This window comes from Thyridium curvatum (assembly GCF_004353045.1).
Source record: "Thyridium curvatum strain D216 chromosome Unknown NODE_68_length_238363_cov_78.500886, whole genome shotgun sequence".
Classification (NCBI taxonomy): Eukaryota; Fungi; Ascomycota; class Sordariomycetes; order Thyridiales; family Thyridiaceae; genus Thyridium; species Thyridium curvatum.
In genome coordinates this window covers 92,475-111,635 of record NW_022156823.1, presented here as the reverse complement: position 1 = coordinate 111,635, position 19,161 = coordinate 92,475, and the positions used below count along the sequence as shown (strand labels likewise).

Below are 19,161 nucleotides of genomic sequence, written 5' to 3'. Positions count from 1 at the left end.
ATTTACTACAGTTACTGCCGAGAAACACAAATTTTGACTGTCGTTTCAAGTGTTCCGCTCTGGGGCTTCGAACCCAAAGCCGTCAAAGTCCACGTCCTGAAAATCTGGCCACTCAGCCGCCGAACTCAGCGTCTCACCGAACTGGAAACTTCCCGCAGACAACAAAGACAGGGGATCCAGGACACCCTGTCTACTCCCGTCAGCTTCGCCGCCTGGGAACAGCGGCGGCAACTGCTCTTGCATGTCATGAAGCTGCTTCTCAAAGTCAAGGCGGCTGCGCTGCATGTCTTCCGCACTTCTGGTGACCAGCCAGTCAATCGTCAAGTCCGACAGAGTCTCAAACACGTCCCGACACCCGCTCGCTGCCGGCCATCTTTCTGCCAAGGCAGACAGTGTTGAAGAGCAGCTCTGTAATATCGAGATACTCTCTTTAGCGCTTCCCACACCGGTCAAAACACGCTGTAAAGTTGTAATCCTGCTGCAATTCTCCTCGTCCAGTGGCGTCTGTTGCTGCCAGAGGCCGTAGAGCACCGTCAATCCGGCCATGAACAGATGGTGCACCCATTTCCACATGATATCAATTTTGCGAGCGCGGTGCAGTATCTTGACACTATTGACGAGACTGCAAGCGGCATGAAATGAGGTGCACGTCGCCTCTGGAGATGGCTGCGAGACGATAGGGTTGGGCCGATAAAGGAGGAGCAAAGCGTTGTTGTATATGGCGTCCCAATAGGCCTGAAGGGCAAAGATAGATGATGGATGTGCTTGGCTAGGCGATGGCACCGTCACGTACCATCTCTGAAGGCGCGGCTCGATATCTCGAATCCAGGTGGCATAGTCCGGCTTGGGATACGCAATAGAGGATGTCCGGAAGTGACTGTACAGGATGTGCTTGATTTCTGACTCTAGCTGCGCCAAGCCGATCATGTGGTTTTGCGCAAGCCGCACATGTATGGCAAACTTGTCTTTAGCCTGCTGAGACTGCACATATTCCAGGCTTGGAAGCTCAACGTTGGTGCTCTGGTCGGTTATACCGAAAGGCCGGCCGAGAGTGATACAGAGGAGCCGATCAAACAGATAGGTGGAGTACCAGAGTCTCCGGCGTTCGTCAAGCAGTGCTTGTTCAAGTTGTCTGTGTTCACCAGTCTCCCAGTGCAACCCCAGATCGAGCGCCAATCGCAGAGCGAGGCCCGTCAACAACCATAAGCTGCCTTTTGAGGGGCAAAGAGCAACATATTGACATAGAAGCAATACAACCTTGAGAGTGTCAGAGTGGCTCTTGGCATATCCAAGAACTCTGTCGATATCACTGATGGCCGAGTGGAAGCAGTCCTCACTCTGAGGAGGACGACTGCCAGAAGGGTGATGAACGTTGTTGAGTGCAATAGCAAACACCATGTACGCAGTGAAGACGTCTTTTGAGGAGGAGGACTGCTCGTTGAAGGTAGCAGAGTAAGCTCTCTCGACGGCTTGATTAACCTGCCTGCGGTCCACGATGGGGAAGTGGGCGGTCTGATACTGAAAATAGACGTCTACTAGGTGCTCGGCAGCATGCCGAGGCGGCAATGACGCTCGTGTTTCCTGACGAGCCGAGGCTTGGTTCTCTTGGTACCCCGACTGATGGCCGGGAGCTGGTACATGAGACCCTTGGAGCGCCGCCATCACCAGCCTAGCGAGAGTGATTCCGCTGCTGACTCCAATGAAGCGTGGCTGATTAGAAGGCTCACATACAACACGTCCTAGAGTAGTCGACATCCAGTCTTCTGGCTCTGCGGGACTACCTGTTGTCGCGTTTGCTTCATCTTGTCGATGTGCAACCTGAACTGGATCACTGGTTGGTGTGCGGGCGCGCAGCTCCTCATTTTCTCTGGTGAGGTGGGCAACCTGGGCTTCCAGAGTCGAGACATAGTTGCGTGGGATCTTGATTACATCAATAGCCGGTTCCATGAGGTAATAATAGGTATGCATGCTTACGTCGTTCTGTCTCCCGGGATGGTAGATGAGACAGGGTGTCTGTGCCTCCTCACAGTTGGAGCATCGCGGTGACTTCAAGTCGCACTTTGAGACTCCTTAGCTCTTTTCACAGAAAGGATAGATCTATCCTATCACAGTCCAGGAGTTCACCTTTTGCTTCCTGCGACGGCATCTGCATATCTGATTAGGGTCCCGCTGCGTTTTGCACTGCCGCTTTCCATGCCACTCACCTTTGACAGGCGGTTCCGCCTCTAGGTATCCTTGACGATGTCCGAGGAGTTCCAATCTCAGCCATCTTACTCAGTCGCGGTATTCCTTGTCGGCAAACTGCGAAAAAATGCTTCTGGTGTGATGATCGGAGGAGTGAATCTCTCGTGAGGGAAACTACTTCGGAGTAAACCGAAGGATCAGTGGTTGAACCCACCTCTATCAGCCTCTATCAACGGTGAACCGATCCCCTATCTGAAGGCGTCAAACTAGGCGGTTTACTTAAACTAGGCAAGTTGCGGGGTTCTCTGTGTTAGTGTGGCTCAACTGTCTCTATTGGTATGCTCTGACTAATTTCGGGCCACCCTCTTCGACAATACCCCAGATAAGGGTGGCCCAATGGCCCCTTCGGACTTAGCCTAGGTGTAGATATGACGATCAGGCGACTGAATGGGGTGTTCGAGCTAGGTGTTTTTGTCAAAATCGCCGACTGCAGTGGCGGATAACCGTAACCTCCAGGATGGGATTCGAGTTGACCGCCCTGCCGTCCGTCATGGTTATTATGTTGCGAAAGTCTGCGCGTTGCTTGACTGTTTCTCATGACTTCAGTATTCCACAAGTTATTTACAATTCATCCCAATGGCAGACATCAAGGCACCTTCGATCGAGGACGCCAAGCCGGCGCCCGGCGAAATCCGCGATGACTCGACATCAAGTATTTACATCGACCCCGAGAAGGAGAAAGCCGCGCTGAGGAAGTTCGACAAGTACTTGCTCCCGGTCGTGCTGATCTTCCTTGTTCTCTCCGCGTTGGACCGGACCAATGTAAGCCAGCCCCAAGGATGGCCTGTGGAGAGCCACACGAAGTGCCACTGACATTGTAAACTTAGATTGGCAATGCGAGAGTGTTCGGCTTCGATGAAGACCTCGGCCTCGTTGGCGGCCAGTTTGGAAACATCAACACGCTGTTCTTTGTCACCTTCATCGTCTTCGAAACGCCCTGGGTCATGGCCATCAATCGCTTCGGTCCCAACAAGGCCCTCGGCACTGCTCTCATCCTCTGGAGCAGTGTGACCATCGGTAGTGGCTTCGTCCGCACCTACGCCCAGGCCATCGTCTGTCGTCTTCTGCTGGGCGCCACCGAGGCCGGTGTCTCACCTGGCTTCGCCTACCTCTTTGCGACTATCTACCCGCGCAGCTCTACTGCCAAGCGCATCGCTATGGGAAACGTCGCCAACACCATCTCGGGAGCCTTCGGAGGCCTGTTCGCGTATGCCATCCAGACAATGGGAACACGGCGTGGCATTCAAGCTTGGAGATGGCTCTTCATCATCGAGGGTTGCATTACCTTTGTGGTAGGCGGCCTCTGCTGGCTGTTCCTCCCTCGCTCTCCCGAAGATGCCTGGTTCCTGTCCGCCGAGGACAAGCACATCATGGAGCTCAGGAAGCAAAAGAACATCGAATACCGTGGAGAGAACAAGTTCAATTCCAAGTGGATTAAGCTTGCTTTCCAGGACCCGTTCATCTACATAGCTGGTGGCGCGTTCTTTTTCTCCTCTGTCGCTATCACAGGCTTCAGCATCTTCCTACCCACCATCATTCGAGGTCTCGGGTAAGCGATTTCTGTTCCAAGCCTTTGCATGCCACACTCGAGCATTACTGACTTCACTGTAAGCTACGCTTCGCTCAAGGTCAACTACCTCACAATTCCTGTCTACATTTGCGGCTTCCTCTCTCTAATTGTTCAGTGCTACTTCTCCGACAAGATGCAACAACGAGCTCTGTTCCTTGTTGGGTCGGCACTGCCCGTTGTGGCGGGTTATTTGATCTGTGTGGGCACACCGAACCCAACTGCAGGTTACATCGCCATGTTCATTTTGTCATTCGGTATGCAATCCAACTGTCCCTTACTTGATAGTGGATCAGTACTGACAGAGGTAATTCCGCTAGGCGTCTACTCTATCTCCACTCTCGTTGTCACTTGGGTCGCTACGAACTTGATGCCGGACCAAAAGCGCTCCGTTGCACTACCTGTCTTCTACTCGATTGGCAACCTCTCCGGACTCGTGTCGTCCCAGCTGTACCCGAGTCAGCATGCGCCACGATACGTCATTGGCAACTCCATATCGGCTGGTCTGGAGTGTGTCGCTGTTTGCTTCTTCGTCTCGGGCTGGTTCCTCCTAAGGATGCGGAACAAGAGGAAGGAGAAGCTAGTTGCCGACGGAGCGACTACAAACGGTTTGGAAGGCGATATGGCTCTGGGCTTCAAGTATGGACTATAATTACATTGCAGCCTGTGTTGTGTGTATTGGTGTGTAGGCTTCGTCAACAGGACTAGGTTGTCATTTTTGAAAATTTCTACCAGCCAGGTATGCAAGAGATTGCCGTACACAATGCGCTCTTCACCACAAGCTCATACTCTGAGATTTCAGGTACGTGGTTCGCGCTTCGCGCCGATTCTCAGGTCCCGGCACTGGTCGGTATCGGCCATTGCAGTGGCCGGCATCACGGATGTCCCCGAGTTTGTGGCCTGTCTGTTGTTCTCGAAATATGTCTCGATCATATGTTCTATGTTGTCGGCAGGTCTCAACAGTTGAGTTTGTCTCGCCTCTTGAGTCATGGGCTTACCAGAGGAAGTTCAGGAGAAGTCCGCGTCAACCAACGCGAGACGTTGTCCACGATGATGGCATAGGGTGACAGCCGCCCTCGAGACGGGCCCCCGAGGCGAGGATGGCTAGATCCCGGCAGCCCGTGTCGGATTGGAGGGATTTTTAGCCCCTTGCTAACTTACGAGAATGCCACTAACTCAGGATCTAGACCGGCAACGAACAGGAAATTCGCTGAGTAAGGGGATGTGTCCTGGAATGGCCTGTCGAAATTTCGTTTGGAGGAGTGAATCGGTTGCGCGTCCTCATGCAGAGTATGGCCGCAGTTGGAGCCGCACTTGTGGATCGAGAGACTACCGCATCGATCGACCTGTGTTAAATTTGGGGAGACAAAATGGAGCCAGGCCGCGATTCGATCGTCCATGTTTCAGTCTCAGTGGGAGAAAGCCTGCTCGAAGCAGAGTGATATGTGAGAGGACCACACTACGATCTGTCAGGTCCGCCGGATCTGGCTAGAATGGACTCCATCGTCCGAAATCCACCAACTGCGTCGCCAGCACTTTTCCCCACCAATGAGAGGTTTAACAAGACGTCGATGCTCGGCAGTGCTCAGTATTCAGTCTTGTATCGTGAGACACGCTATCCGTGAGTGCCGAAGGGATGAATGTCTATATAAGATGGCAAGAGATCGCATTACACAAACGGCTCAGAAGGCGTCTTGGCAGCACTTGGCAGCAAGACAAGCTTTTTGAGGCTCTCCGTGCTACCTACACCATCATATTTGTTCATTATCAAACCAAAGATGCATCCCTTGTCCCAGACCCTCGCGCTTGCGGCCCTGGCTGCAGTGGCAGTTGCATCACCCGTTGCAGATCCCGCTGTCACCCAGCCTCCGAGCCTGGCCAAGCGAGCAACTTGCACCTTCTCTGGTTCCAACGGTGCATCCCAGGCCAGTGCGTCGCAGAAGGCATGCGCCACCATCGTCTTGTCCAACGTTGATGTGCCTGCGGGACAGACTCTGGATCTCACCTCCCTGAACGACGGGACTACGGTAAGGCAGCTCCAACAGCTGTGCCAATAATATTCGCGGAGTACTGACTGCCGAGTAGGTCATCTTTGAGGGCAACACGACCTGGGGCTACCAAGAGTGGCTAGGGCCTCTCGTAAGCATTGCAGGCAATTTCATCACCGTCCAGGGTGCTTCTGGCGCCATTCTCAATGGAAACGGCTCCCGCTGGTGGGACGGAAAGGGCGACAAGGGCAAGGTCAAGCCCAAGTTCTTCGCCGCCCATAACCTCCAGTCCTCGTCCATCAACAACGTCTACCTCAAGAACACGCCCCATCAGGCTGTCAGCATCAACTCTTGCACCAACTTGACCGTCACTGGCATGACCGTTGACGACAAGGACGGTGATACCCAGGGTGGTCACAACACTGATGGCTTTGACATCGGCAGCAGCACCGGTGTGGTCATTGACGGAGCCCAGGTGTACAACCAGGACGACTGCGTTGCTGTCAACTCTGGCACCGTATGAATACGAATATTTCTTCCTCACCGAGGGCCAAATTGCTGACAGCTATCTTAGAACATCATATTCAAGAACGGTCTTTGCTCTGGCGGTCACGGACTGTCGATCGGCAGTGTCGGTGGCGGAAACACTGTTGATACGGTCCGTTTCCAGGATTCCCAGGTCATCAACTCGGACAACGGTAAGAGATTCACTCCAAAGGGAGAGTCTAACAGTCCACCAACTGACTGCCGAGTACAGGTATCCGCGTCAAAGCAAAAGCAAACCAGACCGGTGCTATTAAGAGCGTCACGTACTCTAACATCACCATCTCGGGGATTGCAAAGTAAGTCGCAAAAGGCTATTTGACATCTTCGTCTCACTAAACATCAACAGCTACGGTATCCTCATCGAGCAAAACTACAACAACGGCGACCTCCACGGCCAGCCCACCGCCGGGGTGCCCATCACCAACCTCACCATCCAGCAAATCAATGGCCAGGGTGGAGTCAAGTCCGGCGGCACGAACATTGCCATCGTCTGCGCCAACTGCTCGAACTGGACATGGTCCGGTGTCACCGTAACTGGCGGCAAGGACTACGGCTCGTGCCAGGGTGTGCCTGCTCCGGCCACTTGTAAGACGAGCTAAGCCTGGAGTTGAGAAAGAACATGGGTTGACTGTCAATTGCCATAAGGTCTCGTTTCAGGGCAAATCAATTCAGGGAAAGCCAACTCAGGGCAAAGGACATTGTGGCCGAAACACCTCATGAATTACCTGTTTAGTCTTTCTGTCCTCTCTTATCAACTCGGGTAATATCAGTCTCCTCGTATACATGCTTGACTATCACAAGGTCACTTTGACTGGATGCCGTCTCTCATCGTCCCGTAGCCCGCCGACCATGGAAGCATTCACAAGAATACACTGAGCCCGTGATGTGGGTCTCAGGTATTCCAGCAACAGACGTACGAGAACCCTAGACACGTTCAAGATCCCGCCGCCGTTGAGCACTGTTCGCTCATATGCTGCCTGGACCCGATCAAACTGCACCCGCTCAGTTCCAGCACCTTCGTGTACGTGGCCAAAGACATGTAAACGTGGACGCACACGCCACAGCTCCTTCAGCAGATGAACGCATCCAAGCTGCAAGTCCAAGTGGGCGAGCGGAGGGCCATGCGTTATGAGAATGTCAACCCCAGGAGGAGCCTTGTCTTTCCACACGTCCTTCGAGCGAGGGTACTGGAATGCCCAATTCCCATGCCGAGGCGACAGTGGGCTTCCGTAAATGCGCAGGTGTCTTCCATTCGGGCAAACGATGGTCTTTTCAGCGTTCTCTAGGTATACGATATCACCCCAGACCAGTGCCCGGCGTTGCCGAGCCGCATCATCCGGGGCACTTGGAGCAGATCTGTCCTGGTCCGGGTCCAGCAATATGTCGTGATTACCGGCAACCACTATCTTGACAGGATGGGGTTGGCTCTGCAGCCAAGCAAGTGCCGCTTGCAATTCCTTGAGGGTGCCCGACTGGGTGAGATCGCCAGCATGGATGAGTATATCGCCATCTGGCAAGTTTGGCTGACTGTTATGCGTGTCTGATATGCACACCACGGACACAGGCTCTGTCAGGGGCTTGATAGATGCGGCTGGGTGCCATGAGAATAGAAGCCGGGCTAGATAGACACAGGGCTGACGGAGAAACAGCTGCCAGGGGGTTGGCCTGGGCCTGTGAAGGAGCGCGTCGAGAGCGGACATATTCTCCAATATTATTGTAAGCCAGCCTTCCTTCAGCAATTGAAGTAGAAGCAGATTTAGAATTGAGGATAAAAAGTGAAAGGCCAGATGCACTTTACAATCCCGCGTGTCTGCTCCAAATCAGCGGAGGGAGGGAACTCGGCGGCGCCCTGCGCAAGAGTACAGATGCAGGGCTGCATGAAGGAATTATTTCGACTGTCGAATGAGGCCTAGATTGGCACAGAAAGACTACGTATCTCAAAGGAACAAGCCAGATCATAACGAAGCTTCAGGCAACCCATCAACCCCTCCCTGCAGTGAGGCACGTGATCTGTGCCTTGGAGCCGACATGGGAGTGGAATGGGATTCTGCTGTTTCAGCCGACAATGCTTCACCAGGATTAGAAGTCCTCGCCCGGTTCTCTCGTCTCTCTTTCGCAGAACCTCATTGAAACATGGATGCTGGCGATATGGCTGCGGCGGCTCCGGCCACGCCCATCTACCGCCTGCCTGTCGAGCTGCTTTCACTGATTATCAACTTCTGTTCTGACTACCGGGAGGTGTCCGCCCTGTCGCGGGCGAGTCGACGCTTGAACGACATCGCCGGCCGGCTCCTATACGAAAAGCAGGTGTACTTGAAGAACTATGACCCTGTCTACCACGCTGCATCATCTGGCTGCATAGGGACAATCAAGCGATGGCTTACCATTAGCAGCCCGTCGGGATCCCCGCTAGGCCCTCTGGACGTCTACGCGGTGAACACCTACATCGACAAGGCCCCCGGAACCCAGATGATAAGCTATGTACGCGGCCCATTGAGCTTGAAGGACCGACGAACGTATTTCATCTTCTCGTCGCCGCTGCACCGCGCGGCGCAGTCTGGGCACCTGGACGTCATCGAGCTCCTCCTGGAGCACGGGTGCGACGTGAACGCGCCGTCTCTATTGTTTACCAAGATGGGTCTGAGCTGCTTTCGCGATGCTAGGGACCGCGGAAACCCCCAGGCCGAGAACTGCGTTGTTCTGACCCCCTTGCATGTCTCCATCATATATGGTCAGCCAGCAGCGGCCAAGCTGTTGCTTGAGAGGGGTGCCGACGTCAGGATATGGCTGCGACACAGCGACCAGGCTAGCGGTGTGACGGCACTCCATCTCGCTGCGGTGCATGGCCGTTCGCAGACGGTGACGGAACTCGTCCAGGGGGGGTATTCGAAGGTCGATGAGCTTGACGGAGACGGAACGCCGCCGATGCTATATGCTGCCGAGCATGAGGCGAATCTCGAGTGTATGGATGTGCTGCACAGGTTAGGTGCTGATCTCGACATGCAACTTGGTAGTGATGTGAAACAACCGCTGCTGGCTGCGCTTATCGAAAAGATCAGGTTCAAAGCGGCCTCAAGGCTCATTGACCTAGGAGCAAGTGTGGATGCTGCTGGTGGACAGTCAGCCATTCTGGCTTTGTGCGAGAGGGCTAAGATATCAGCTATATACCCAGATGCTGTCGATCTTGCGGTGTGGAATGACTTGGTCGCTCGGGTCAAGAGCGCGTCTCAAGAACCACGAAAGTTTCCCGGTCGCTTCAGGAAGTTACTATCACTCGGGAGGACAGAGAAATAACATGCTCACCCTCCTGCAACAGCGAAGATTGCCGGGACAGTAAGCGCATGGTCAAGCCACACGGACGAACAAAGATGTTGATGAATAGGCTTCCATGTCAGAGCTCCTCCTACGCTTAGCCCTCCTGCTCACCTGCTGGATTCAAAGTTTACAATTGATGCGAGGTTCGATCCCGGCTTTGGCCACTTTCTTTTCCCTTCTATTTTGCCCATTTCGAATTTTCGCTTTACCGATCACCAGGTTGGCCAGAGCTTTGACTTCATCCCCTACGAAGTACATGTAGCTTGGCTTAGCTCCATGCCGTGATACGACAGGCGACGAATGGGATGCGAGACGGAATCTGCATTGCAAGGCAACCACGTAGATGACGAAAGCTCAGACCAAGGACAACAAGGACATAGTTCACAGATCGTTCGTTGGAGGGAAAAACCTTACCCCTGCGTCGGGTAGTTGACTGCAGATCGCGGATGCGCGTTGCATCTATTTTTGCGTTGCTGAGGAAGAAGCAAGTGAGTTGCAGGTCTGAAATTCCGCGAGGCCATGGAAGTAACACTCTGTAGGGTCGACATGGGCAAAGTGACGGAACAAACTTCGGTTTGATCCGTATTAAACAGGCACAGGTAAGCTTCTTCTTTTCTAAGACTGACGATGCCAATTTGATGAGATTTCATCTGACACAACAGACAGAGAGCTTGGACCTCTTGTTGAACGAGTCCGTTTCTGTCCGACCGTCGTTGCACGGGCTGGCCAAGATGGGCTGGACCTGTCCTCGAATGGCAATTACCGCTCTGCCCTCGTCACACCGGCAGATTAGGGTCTCTCCAGCTGGGTCTTAGATACGAGACATCTTCAATGTGCGAGTGTTAGGTTGGAGAGCAACAAGGTTCGGGACCCCTTCGCAAGCACATGGCCGACACACTTTGCGAACCTCTCCCGCACTGAGACCACACGAGGAGGCTGGGTCTCTCAAGGAGCGGGATCTTCTTCCACGATTTTTCCATCAAGGGATTTTGAAGCTTATCCTGGTCCGCCGAGCCGTGCCTGGCCGGTGCTGCTTTTTTTCCTGCTCTCCTCTCCTATGCTGCCGTAGCACAAAAGCAATGATAGACACGGGCCACCTAGAGTTTCAAACATGCATCCGGGTCAATTAAATCAACGCACTCTGCCATGCATCCGAAAAGGGCCAGCCCCATAGTGGACTGTCAACGTCCTGCAAGAGGGCCAATTCCATCGCGGCACTCAACAGGCTGCAGCATGATTGCTTCTTCCAGGCCAGCCCGTCACACCTTGCGAGCTGAATCAGTACGACCGGCGTCATACAGAGCTAAGAGCCAGCCCAGCCGGTCCTCCCGTATTGCCTCTGGGTGGCGTCCCGTCGTGTATCCCCAAACACGGATCGCCGCATGTTTTCTACTGCAGGAACAAGTCACCTTTCAGGAGGCAATCCCCCTCCCGATTCTCCGACGATCCCAGGCCAGCCACTCTGGGCCTGATTGCCCCTTTGATTTGCGCCTCGACCCGTCGTCGTACGGACTCGCTGGGCGTGACGCGTGCTGTCCTCGTTACCGGTGCAAGGAAGCTCCCAACAGAGCCCGCCTGTCCATTGGTCCGGCAGGTCCCCTGTTCTCCCGCACGAAAAAGCAATATTCCGGCAATGGCGGTCAGGAGCTCCACACCAGCCGCACGCAGATGAGTTGTCAGAACCCCAACATCAAAAGGAAAAGCAGAGCCCGAAGAAGATCCAGATCTGCATCGCAAGAGCTCGTAAATCTCTTAGCCTGATGCATTCTGTGCAGCAACGTGCAGGTTCAGCAGGCTGCCCTTGCACAATCGTAACCTTCCGATCTGTTCGTAAGAGCTGGAAAGCTATCGCACCGCGCGTCCGCCGTCCTACGCAATGCCGTGTTTGTGTTTCACGGCCAGGGATCAGACAACAGGATCCGGCAGACTGCCATGTTTGCAGCATGCTCAATCTCTCCAATATGACCATTCGTGCCTTGTGAGACTCAGCACCGCACATAGATGAAAGCATGACGCCATCCACCAAACGGACTGTTCCTTTCGCACACGGCTCTGCATACGAGAAGCTAATGCAGCCTTCAGGTTGGCACTGATGTGGGTGAACCTGCAGATCAGCCCCGGTGGCTGGCGTCCGATGGCTCGCCGAGAGATTAACCATCGGCGCCGTTGGACGCCCAACGAAAGGGGCGATCGTAGTGCCTCTTTTCGTCCAGGGGTCTGCGAGGCTGGGCAGATACGAAGCGGGAAGGAATTCGCGATGCTTTGAGAACAAGGATATCGGATATCGAGAACACTCAACCTGAAGCTCATGTGGCGTTTTCCCTCTCCCGACGCCGGGAGGCCGGGGTTGGATATCAGTCAGCACGGGAGGGTGCACCACTGTCGGCCCAGATCGACGGTGGATTAATCTTTCCTTTGCTTGCCCTTGCACAACCAGGCACACTGCAGATGGGCGGGGTCCGCATACAGACAACAACAGACACTCGGCCTGCATGGCCGAAAACAATGGGAGGACAGCAGCTGCAGAGGTCGTGTCCTTGCTGCGATGATGCCTTGGCAGATACGAGTTGCTCATCAGCTCCCCGACAGATATAAAGATGGCGAGCTTGTCCGCCCAGAACGGGAATGAGATCTCTTGTCTTCACTCAACACAATCGTTTCTTGAGCACCCTCGAGATACTAACATTCGTTTGCATCCGTATCCAGAGAATCGAGCTCGTACGGGACACCAGCCGCCAACATGCACGGCAGCATCTCTCGCCTTGCTCTGCTGAGCTTGGGGTAAGGCATCCCCAGCCTTGTCGATAGTTTGGAGTCACTGACTAACACGCCCTCCCAGCTCGGCACTTGCCCACGCTGCTCCGCAGCTTGACAAGAGGACCTACAAGACCGTCACCGTCACCGTGTCGGCTTGTGGCGACCACTGCCTCGCCAGCTGCACCCCCAGCACTGTGACCGTCACGGGTGATTGTAGCACCTTCGTGCCTCCAACCACCAGCGTCGAGACCTCGACCCCTCCCGGTACCTCCGTCACCTCCACCTTGCCCGCCACCGTGCCTAGCAGCGAGTCGTCGACGGCCCCTGGTACCTACTCCACGACCGTCGTGACCACGTCGTCCAGCAGCAGCAGCAGCAGCAAGTCGTCTCGCAGCCACTCGCTCAAGACGACTCGCAACCACTCGACCAAAGTCCACAGCCACAGCAAGTCCAAGACGACTCTGACCATCACCTCGTCTTCGACCGAGTACCCTACGACCCCTGGAACCACCATCGAATCCACGGCTCCCGTCTCGCAGCCCAGCAGCGGCTACCCGACCCAGCCGGTGTCGTCGACTCCTGGTACCTCCGTGACCTCGACTCTCCCGGCCACCGTTCCTTCCTCCTCAAGCTACCCGGAGACCACTCCAGGCACTGAGTCCTCCTCGAGCTACCCCGAGACCACTCCTGGCACTGAGTCCTCCACTTCTACCCCGGAGACAACCCCGGGCACTGAGTACTCAACCAGCACTCCAGAGACGTCTCCTGGCACAACTATTTACTCGACGGCACCCACTAGCGTCCCGGAGACGACCCCTAGCACTGAGTACTCGACCAGCACTCCAGAGTCATCGTCTCCTAGCACTTATGTGACCTCAACACTGCCTGCCACTGTCCCCTCCTCATCCAGCTATCCGGAGACCACTCCCGGTACTGAGTCCTCGACCAGCACTCCGGAAACCACACCCGGCACCGAGTACTCGACCAGTACCCCTGAGACTACTCCCAGTACTTACGTGACCTCGACGCTCCCTGCCACGGTCCCTTCCTCCAGCTATCCTGAGACTACACCAGGCACCGAGTACTCGACTAGCACTCCTGAGTCAACTCCCGGCACCACCATCTACTCGACTGCCCCGACTAGTGTCCCAGAGACTACCCCTAGCACTGTGTACTCTACCTCCGTTCCGGAGACTACCCCCGGCACCTCTGAGACCTCGACGCTCCCTGCCACGGTCCCTTCGTCCAGCTATCCCGAGACCACCCCTGGTACCGAGTATTCCACCACCGTCCCCGAGACTACCCCAAGCACTTATGAAACCTCGACGCTCCCTGCTACTATCCCTTCCTCCAGCACCCCCGAGACTACTCCCAGCACCGAGTACACGACAACCGTTCCGGAGACTACACCGGGTACTGAGACCACACCAGGCACTGAGACGACTCCCGCCACCACTTACGAGTGCCATGGCTACGGCTGCAGCTACCCCGTCTCGTCTCCCCCAGGAACCACCATCACCAGCAACGGCGCGATCACCGGACCTAGCCTGACGCCGACCACCAGCTATCCGGCGACTACTGAGGTCATCGAGACGACGGAGACTCCCATCACGACCTACATCCTGAGCACTACGTCTAGCTCAGAGACCACCGAGGTCCTGCCTCCCACCACTGAGATCCCTACGCCCTCGACTTACCCGGTGTCCTCGGAGACGACTGAGGTCCTGCCCCCCACAACCGAGGTCACCTCTCCCACCACCTACCCAGAGTCCACCCCTACTCCCCCGACCACCACACCCGGCGGCTATGGCGGCAGCTACAGCTACAGCCACCGCACCACCCCCACCACATTCGAGACGTCGTCCCGCCTGCCGGAGACCGTCCCACCGCCGGTCACGACCACCACCAGCCCGGGCTACCCCGTGACGACGCCCAAGACCACGACCTCCTCGCGCCGCTGGGGCTACGGCTACGGTGGCGGCGGTTACGGCTACGGCGGCCAGTACCGCCGGGCCGCTCCCGTTCCGGCCTAAACCGGGCCTGAACGAGCATCTCCGTGGAATAAAGGGAGTATGACAACACGTTTCACGACGACGAAATAGATTGTTTTGAGTTAAAGCCTTCTTTTGTTGGGCGGGCTAAGATATGCCCATGTTAACAACGTTTTATCATTCTTGACACTCCTTTTTTCTTGTATCTAAAAGACGATGAGCAAGCGTGCAACGCAAGCAAGCAACGCAGCAGAAAACCCCTCTTCACTTCTGTATTCCTTCCTTCAGATACTTTATTGGTTTGGACTTTTGGGCCGACAAATATTGACTGGTTGGCTTAAGATACTATTGCACGGATTGCTCTAAATAATTGGGATTTTGGTGAAGTGGTTGTAGAAGACATAGGTGCACACAAAAATACAAACTTCTTTCCTTTTACTTCTAGGGGACTGCCTGAGTAACATTGGTTCATAGACCTCGCCGGCACGGGAGGACTCTTTTCAATACCCTATATCTCACGTTTGTCAAAGAAATGACTGTCTTCGTACCAAGCCACGGCGCCATAGGAAGCTACCCAACAATAACAGCCATCCACCGCCCCCCCTCAAGCTCTCAGTCCTTGGGTGGAGGCGGTGGTGGCGGCGGTGATAAGCCGAAAAACGGCCCGTCCCTCTCGATATCACACGCCATTGTCGACCAGGTGTCTCTGTCCCGGCTCCTCCTGAAGCGGCTCTCGCTCGGAGACAGTATCCAGGACTCCGACCGAGGAGACGCCTGCGTCGTGTAGTTGACAGAGAAGCTCGGCGACAGCAACGACAGCGGCAGCTGCGCGTCCTGGCTGGTCTCGACAGACAGCCCGCGCTGCACTGTGGTGGCTTGCCCCGCCTTGTCGTCGATGCTTCTCCAGCCGCCTTCGGGATGTGCCCCTCCCGAAATCTTCTTGCGAGACCTGCTGTCTCGAAAGGAGTCGCGGCCACCGGCTGTTGTCGAGGACAACCTCTTCGCCACGAGGGACGTGTGGATGTCCTTGGCGAGCGAGCGGAGGACGGGGATGCATTGCACTATAATTGTTCCGGTGATTTCGGAGTTGTACCTGTTGTTCAGGGTTAGAAGTGGCGCATAGAAGGAGATGAGGTTAGGGATATGAAGCGTACCAGACCTGCGCCACACCATTACGCCCTGGTATCGTGATCAGTAAGGTCTATAGAAAGAGAAGGTATCGATACACCTACAAAAGAACCACTCATCTCGTCCATTCTCGTCGTTCTTCCACGACACTCGGACGGCCGCTACAATCGCGACTCTGTTGGAGTTCCTCTCAGCCACATCCTGAGCCAAGGTGCATTAGCGGGCATGTGGTACTCACATCATGCCAAGGCTCATCGTGAGACCGAGGCCGATCTTCTCCATCTTCTTCAACCCCAACGGCTTGAGAACCAGCCATGGAATGAACGCAAAAATAAAGTCCATAATGATATTGTAGACTAGGCGAGGGGGGGGTCTTCACATTAGCATCTGTGTCAACAACCCGAATTCGGGGACCTAGCACTGACCGTTGCCGCCCTCCTTGAAGTCCTTCCGGAACTGGTCGCTGATGCAAAAGTTAAGGCGATAGTGGTTCTGGTAGCTCGTGTTGTCGCACACCTTGGCCCACTGGAAGAGCATCCGCAACAACATCCACAGGTTCATGGTGCCGATACAGAACCAGATCGCCCAGCGCAGCCAGTCTTTGGTCATGCGCAGGAGCGTCACACCAAAGGCTGTCTTGGTCAAGGACTGCCCGATCAGGTTGCCGCAGGTCGATATGTTTATGAGGATTTGCATGCGGTCGTCCCATTTCTGGGCCGAATCTTTGGGTACCAAGCCGGTGGCGAACTCGTGGACGATGAGGCTGTTGTTCGCAAGGAGGATCACCTACAGACGGCTCATTAGCGTCCAAGCGCAGCTGGCACTGTTGGATATAATACTGACCCACGATGTGACCAGAATATGGTCATCGTACCAGAGGCCATGGCGTCGGGTGACTTTTATCCAGAGCCTCAGGGCGAGCAGGACAGTAGCGCCAGCGAAGAGCGACCATAGCCCGGCATTCAGCTCAGCATAAGGGTTCACGAAGCCATGGACTTCTCCCTTGACGTGATTGCGCGCATAGAGACTCATGGCTGCGCATTCATGCCAGTAGCCCTCCTTGACGGTGGCTTACAAGATGTCTCTGTTCTGTACACTACGAAGTTCGTCAATGCAACGCAATGCGCGGTCGCGCGGGAGAAAACCAAAGAACCATTAATGGAAGTCTAATAATGGGGCATCCTCATTGAGGGCCCGAGGGAAGAGATGAACCATGCATGGTATTCCGATCACAGGCGTGAACACCCCGGTTCGTCTTGTGTTCTGTTGGAGAAACGACCCACGCAAGGGGTTGAAACGAAATAGTTTCATTCCTTGTTCGTACAAACACACATAGGATCACCGAAGTGGTCCCAGGCCAAGCCCTTAGAGCCCACCTAAAACCCCCGCTCGCATCATCACGAACCGCTACAGGTATCAGGAGAAGCCTGCTCGAACATTTACTAGCGCGAGCTCGCTCCGGTAGTCAATAGCGTGCAGCATGGGTGGTTTGGATATGGTGCAAGGAAGCCACCGTTAGCTTGCCATGCTACCTAGGGAAAAGGCCCAGCTGCCAGGGTTATTGTTTACTGCTAATTAGCCCTGAAAAAGCTGCTATATATACATACTTGTGCACCCTTTTGTGCTGGAATAGTTCTTATCGAACACAACACATATCATGCTTTCATATACAAAAGAGTCTCCGACTCAAGTCCTCGATAAGCGTATAGAAGTTCCTTCTCTTTCTATGACCGTGAGCAAAAGCTATCGTTTCTATTTTCTCTTTCTAATGACATATTCTTAGACTGATGCTACCGTTCCTGTTTCACCCCTAACATGATATGTCTCCATCACAAGGCAGAAGAAGCGAGGGTATCAGTCAGTGTAGTGTTCACCAAATGTCGATATGGTCGAGTGCGTCCTTGCCCTTACGCAATCCATTCTTTCGAGTAATGCACGCGAGCTTTGATGATGAGGCCCGCGCCCACCAAGCCGCACACGCCTGCGAAGATCATGGCTTGGTGGAAGGAATGGTAGTGGCTGATCATGGCCCCGGTGATGGGGGTGCCTATCAAACTCGCCAAGCTCAGCACCCCGAGCGCCATGCCGATATACGACCCGATGACATTGGGTCGCGGGGCAGTCAGGGCGATCGTGGCCGTGAAGAGCCCGATGAAGATGCCGGAGAAGAAGCCGAAGAGCGCGGAGAACACTATCATGCTTCCGTGCGCGTCAATGGCTAGCCATGTCAGACTCAGGACGCCGCAGACTGCTGAGGACGCTATCAGCGCATTGAAGCGGCCCAGCCGGTTGGCAAATGCCCCGCCGAGGATCCGGCCAAAGAATGACGCCGCGTTGAAGATGGCGATCAAGTAGTTGGACAGATTGGCACTGATGCCGATGGACTGGGCATAAGAGGGAATGTAGAATGATGGCACGAAGAAACACATGATGACAAGGAACAGGCCGATGACTTGGATCGTGTATGCGGGATGTTTCCATGCGTCAAGGACGAATGGAGACCCGGTCTTTCTCTTCGGGGCGTTGGTGTTGATCGTGATGCAGGAAATGATGGCAAAGACCAGCATGATGAATCCCAGGATACGAACTGACCATCCGAAGCCGAGCGATGTGTCGTTCAGCATGCGGCTGAGGGCGATGGGGAAGATGACACCAGCAAGTGACGAGCCGCTAGATGCAATGCCCATGGCAAGGGGTCGACGTTTGAAGAAGTAATGATTAACGGCAGTCAGACTTGGAGTGTAGCAGAGCCCGTTAGTCAGTCCGCCGAGTATGCCTTGTGCGAGGATGAATTGGTAGTATTCTTTGCAGAGACTGCTGAGCATGACCGAGAGGATAAATAATGTCGAGCACGGTACAAGAATGACCTGCAATGGTGTCAACTCCTGAAAGTTCCTCTATTCTTCCATAATGCATTGCAGCAACGCACCTTGGGGCCATATCGGTCCATCATTGGCCCAGAAATCAAGCCGCCAGAGAACATGAAGAAGGCCTGGAGTGAACCAATCCATGCTATGTTGTTCTCGCTTTCATTGCGGAGAAATGTGTTCTTGTAATATGCCTGGTAGATTCTAGCCAGAGATTAGTTAGCCTCGGTCTATTCAGGATTATTAACAGAGAAGAGCAGGTGCCAACTTACCCGAATGCGTTGATGTACCCAAAGGTGTTGAACATGACGCACCAACATGCCACAACAGCCATCCATGCCTTGAAACCTCCCTCCAGAAAGACTGGCTTCGCCTGCCCTGCATTGGCTTCAGTGTCACTTCCCTTCTCAGAGGCTATGTTGCCCATATTGGTATTTAGAGAAGAATTGAAATCATCATATTAGCTAAGATTGATATTCTTGCCCTATCATGTTGCGACTGGAGGTTCTTTTATACTTGAGCTCGGTCCTCGGCTCGTTGGTCGGAGAGACCCGTTCTTATCCATCGGATTAGTTCCTTCTCGTGGCAAACCTAAGTGATTGAAGAGTAATGAGGTATCTATCATCTTACTCTGGCTTAGTCCAACGCTGAGGTGGCTCGGCCGAGTCCTGTTGTCGTGATCCACTCCTTACCCGGGAGGCGAATCCGGAACGGCGCACGGCAAATTCAAAAGTCCAGCCAATCATAGCAGAGAATCG

At 54.4% G+C, this 19,161-nt stretch overlaps 8 protein-coding genes across 8 annotated transcripts; 4 read left to right on the top strand and 4 right to left on the bottom strand.

Moving 5' to 3' along the window:
- Window positions 1-45: 45 nt before the first annotated feature.
- Window positions 46-1,947, bottom strand: E0L32_009417 (uncharacterized protein; the record flags this gene model as incomplete). Its single annotated transcript, XM_031144380.1, has 1 exon — window positions 46-1,947. One exon carries the CDS (start codon window positions 1,945-1,947, stop codon window positions 46-48), a length of 1,902 nt encoding a protein of 633 aa, XP_030991084.1.
- An 873-nt stretch (window positions 1,948-2,820) lies between these two features.
- Window positions 2,821-4,463, top strand: E0L32_009416 (uncharacterized protein; the record flags this gene model as incomplete). The annotated part of the gene is made up of 3 exons (XM_031144379.1): window positions 2,821-3,006; window positions 3,072-3,793; window positions 3,857-4,463. 3 exons carry the CDS (start codon window positions 2,821-2,823, stop codon window positions 4,461-4,463), a joined length of 1,515 nt encoding a protein of 504 aa, XP_030991083.1.
- Window positions 4,464-5,589: 1,126 nt separating this feature from the next.
- E0L32_009415 (uncharacterized protein) lies at window positions 5,590-6,944 on the top strand (the record flags this gene model as incomplete). Its single annotated transcript, XM_031144378.1, has 5 exons — window positions 5,590-5,838; window positions 5,897-6,316; window positions 6,374-6,497; window positions 6,557-6,641; window positions 6,692-6,944. The coding sequence occupies 5 exons, from the start codon at window positions 5,590-5,592 to the stop codon at window positions 6,942-6,944; spliced, it is 1,131 nt and encodes a 376-aa protein (XP_030991082.1).
- A 195-nt stretch (window positions 6,945-7,139) lies between these two features.
- On the bottom strand, window positions 7,140-8,045 carry E0L32_009414 (uncharacterized protein; the record flags this gene model as incomplete). Its single annotated transcript, XM_031144376.1, has 1 exon — window positions 7,140-8,045. One exon carries the CDS (start codon window positions 8,043-8,045, stop codon window positions 7,140-7,142), a length of 906 nt encoding a protein of 301 aa, XP_030991081.1.
- Window positions 8,046-8,478: 433 nt separating this feature from the next.
- E0L32_009413 (uncharacterized protein) lies at window positions 8,479-9,639 on the top strand (the record flags this gene model as incomplete). Its single annotated transcript, XM_031144375.1, has 1 exon — window positions 8,479-9,639. The coding sequence occupies one exon, from the start codon at window positions 8,479-8,481 to the stop codon at window positions 9,637-9,639; it is 1,161 nt and encodes a 386-aa protein (XP_030991080.1).
- A 2,761-nt stretch (window positions 9,640-12,400) lies between these two features.
- E0L32_009412 (uncharacterized protein) lies at window positions 12,401-14,450 on the top strand (the record flags this gene model as incomplete). The annotated part of the gene is made up of 2 exons (XM_031144374.1): window positions 12,401-12,441; window positions 12,500-14,450. 2 exons carry the CDS (start codon window positions 12,401-12,403, stop codon window positions 14,448-14,450), a joined length of 1,992 nt encoding a protein of 663 aa, XP_030991079.1.
- Window positions 14,451-15,020: 570 nt separating this feature from the next.
- Window positions 15,021-16,568, bottom strand: E0L32_009411 (uncharacterized protein; the record flags this gene model as incomplete). Its single annotated transcript, XM_031144373.1, has 6 exons — window positions 15,021-15,501; window positions 15,563-15,587; window positions 15,641-15,711; window positions 15,775-15,892; window positions 15,962-16,322; window positions 16,380-16,568. The coding sequence occupies 6 exons, from the start codon at window positions 16,566-16,568 to the stop codon at window positions 15,021-15,023; spliced, it is 1,245 nt and encodes a 414-aa protein (XP_030991078.1).
- Window positions 16,569-17,443: 875 nt separating this feature from the next.
- E0L32_009410 (uncharacterized protein) lies at window positions 17,444-18,830 on the bottom strand (the record flags this gene model as incomplete). The annotated part of the gene is made up of 3 exons (XM_031144372.1): window positions 17,444-18,403; window positions 18,466-18,607; window positions 18,676-18,830. 3 exons carry the CDS (start codon window positions 18,828-18,830, stop codon window positions 17,444-17,446), a joined length of 1,257 nt encoding a protein of 418 aa, XP_030991077.1.
- Window positions 18,831-19,161: the final 331 nt, after the last annotated feature.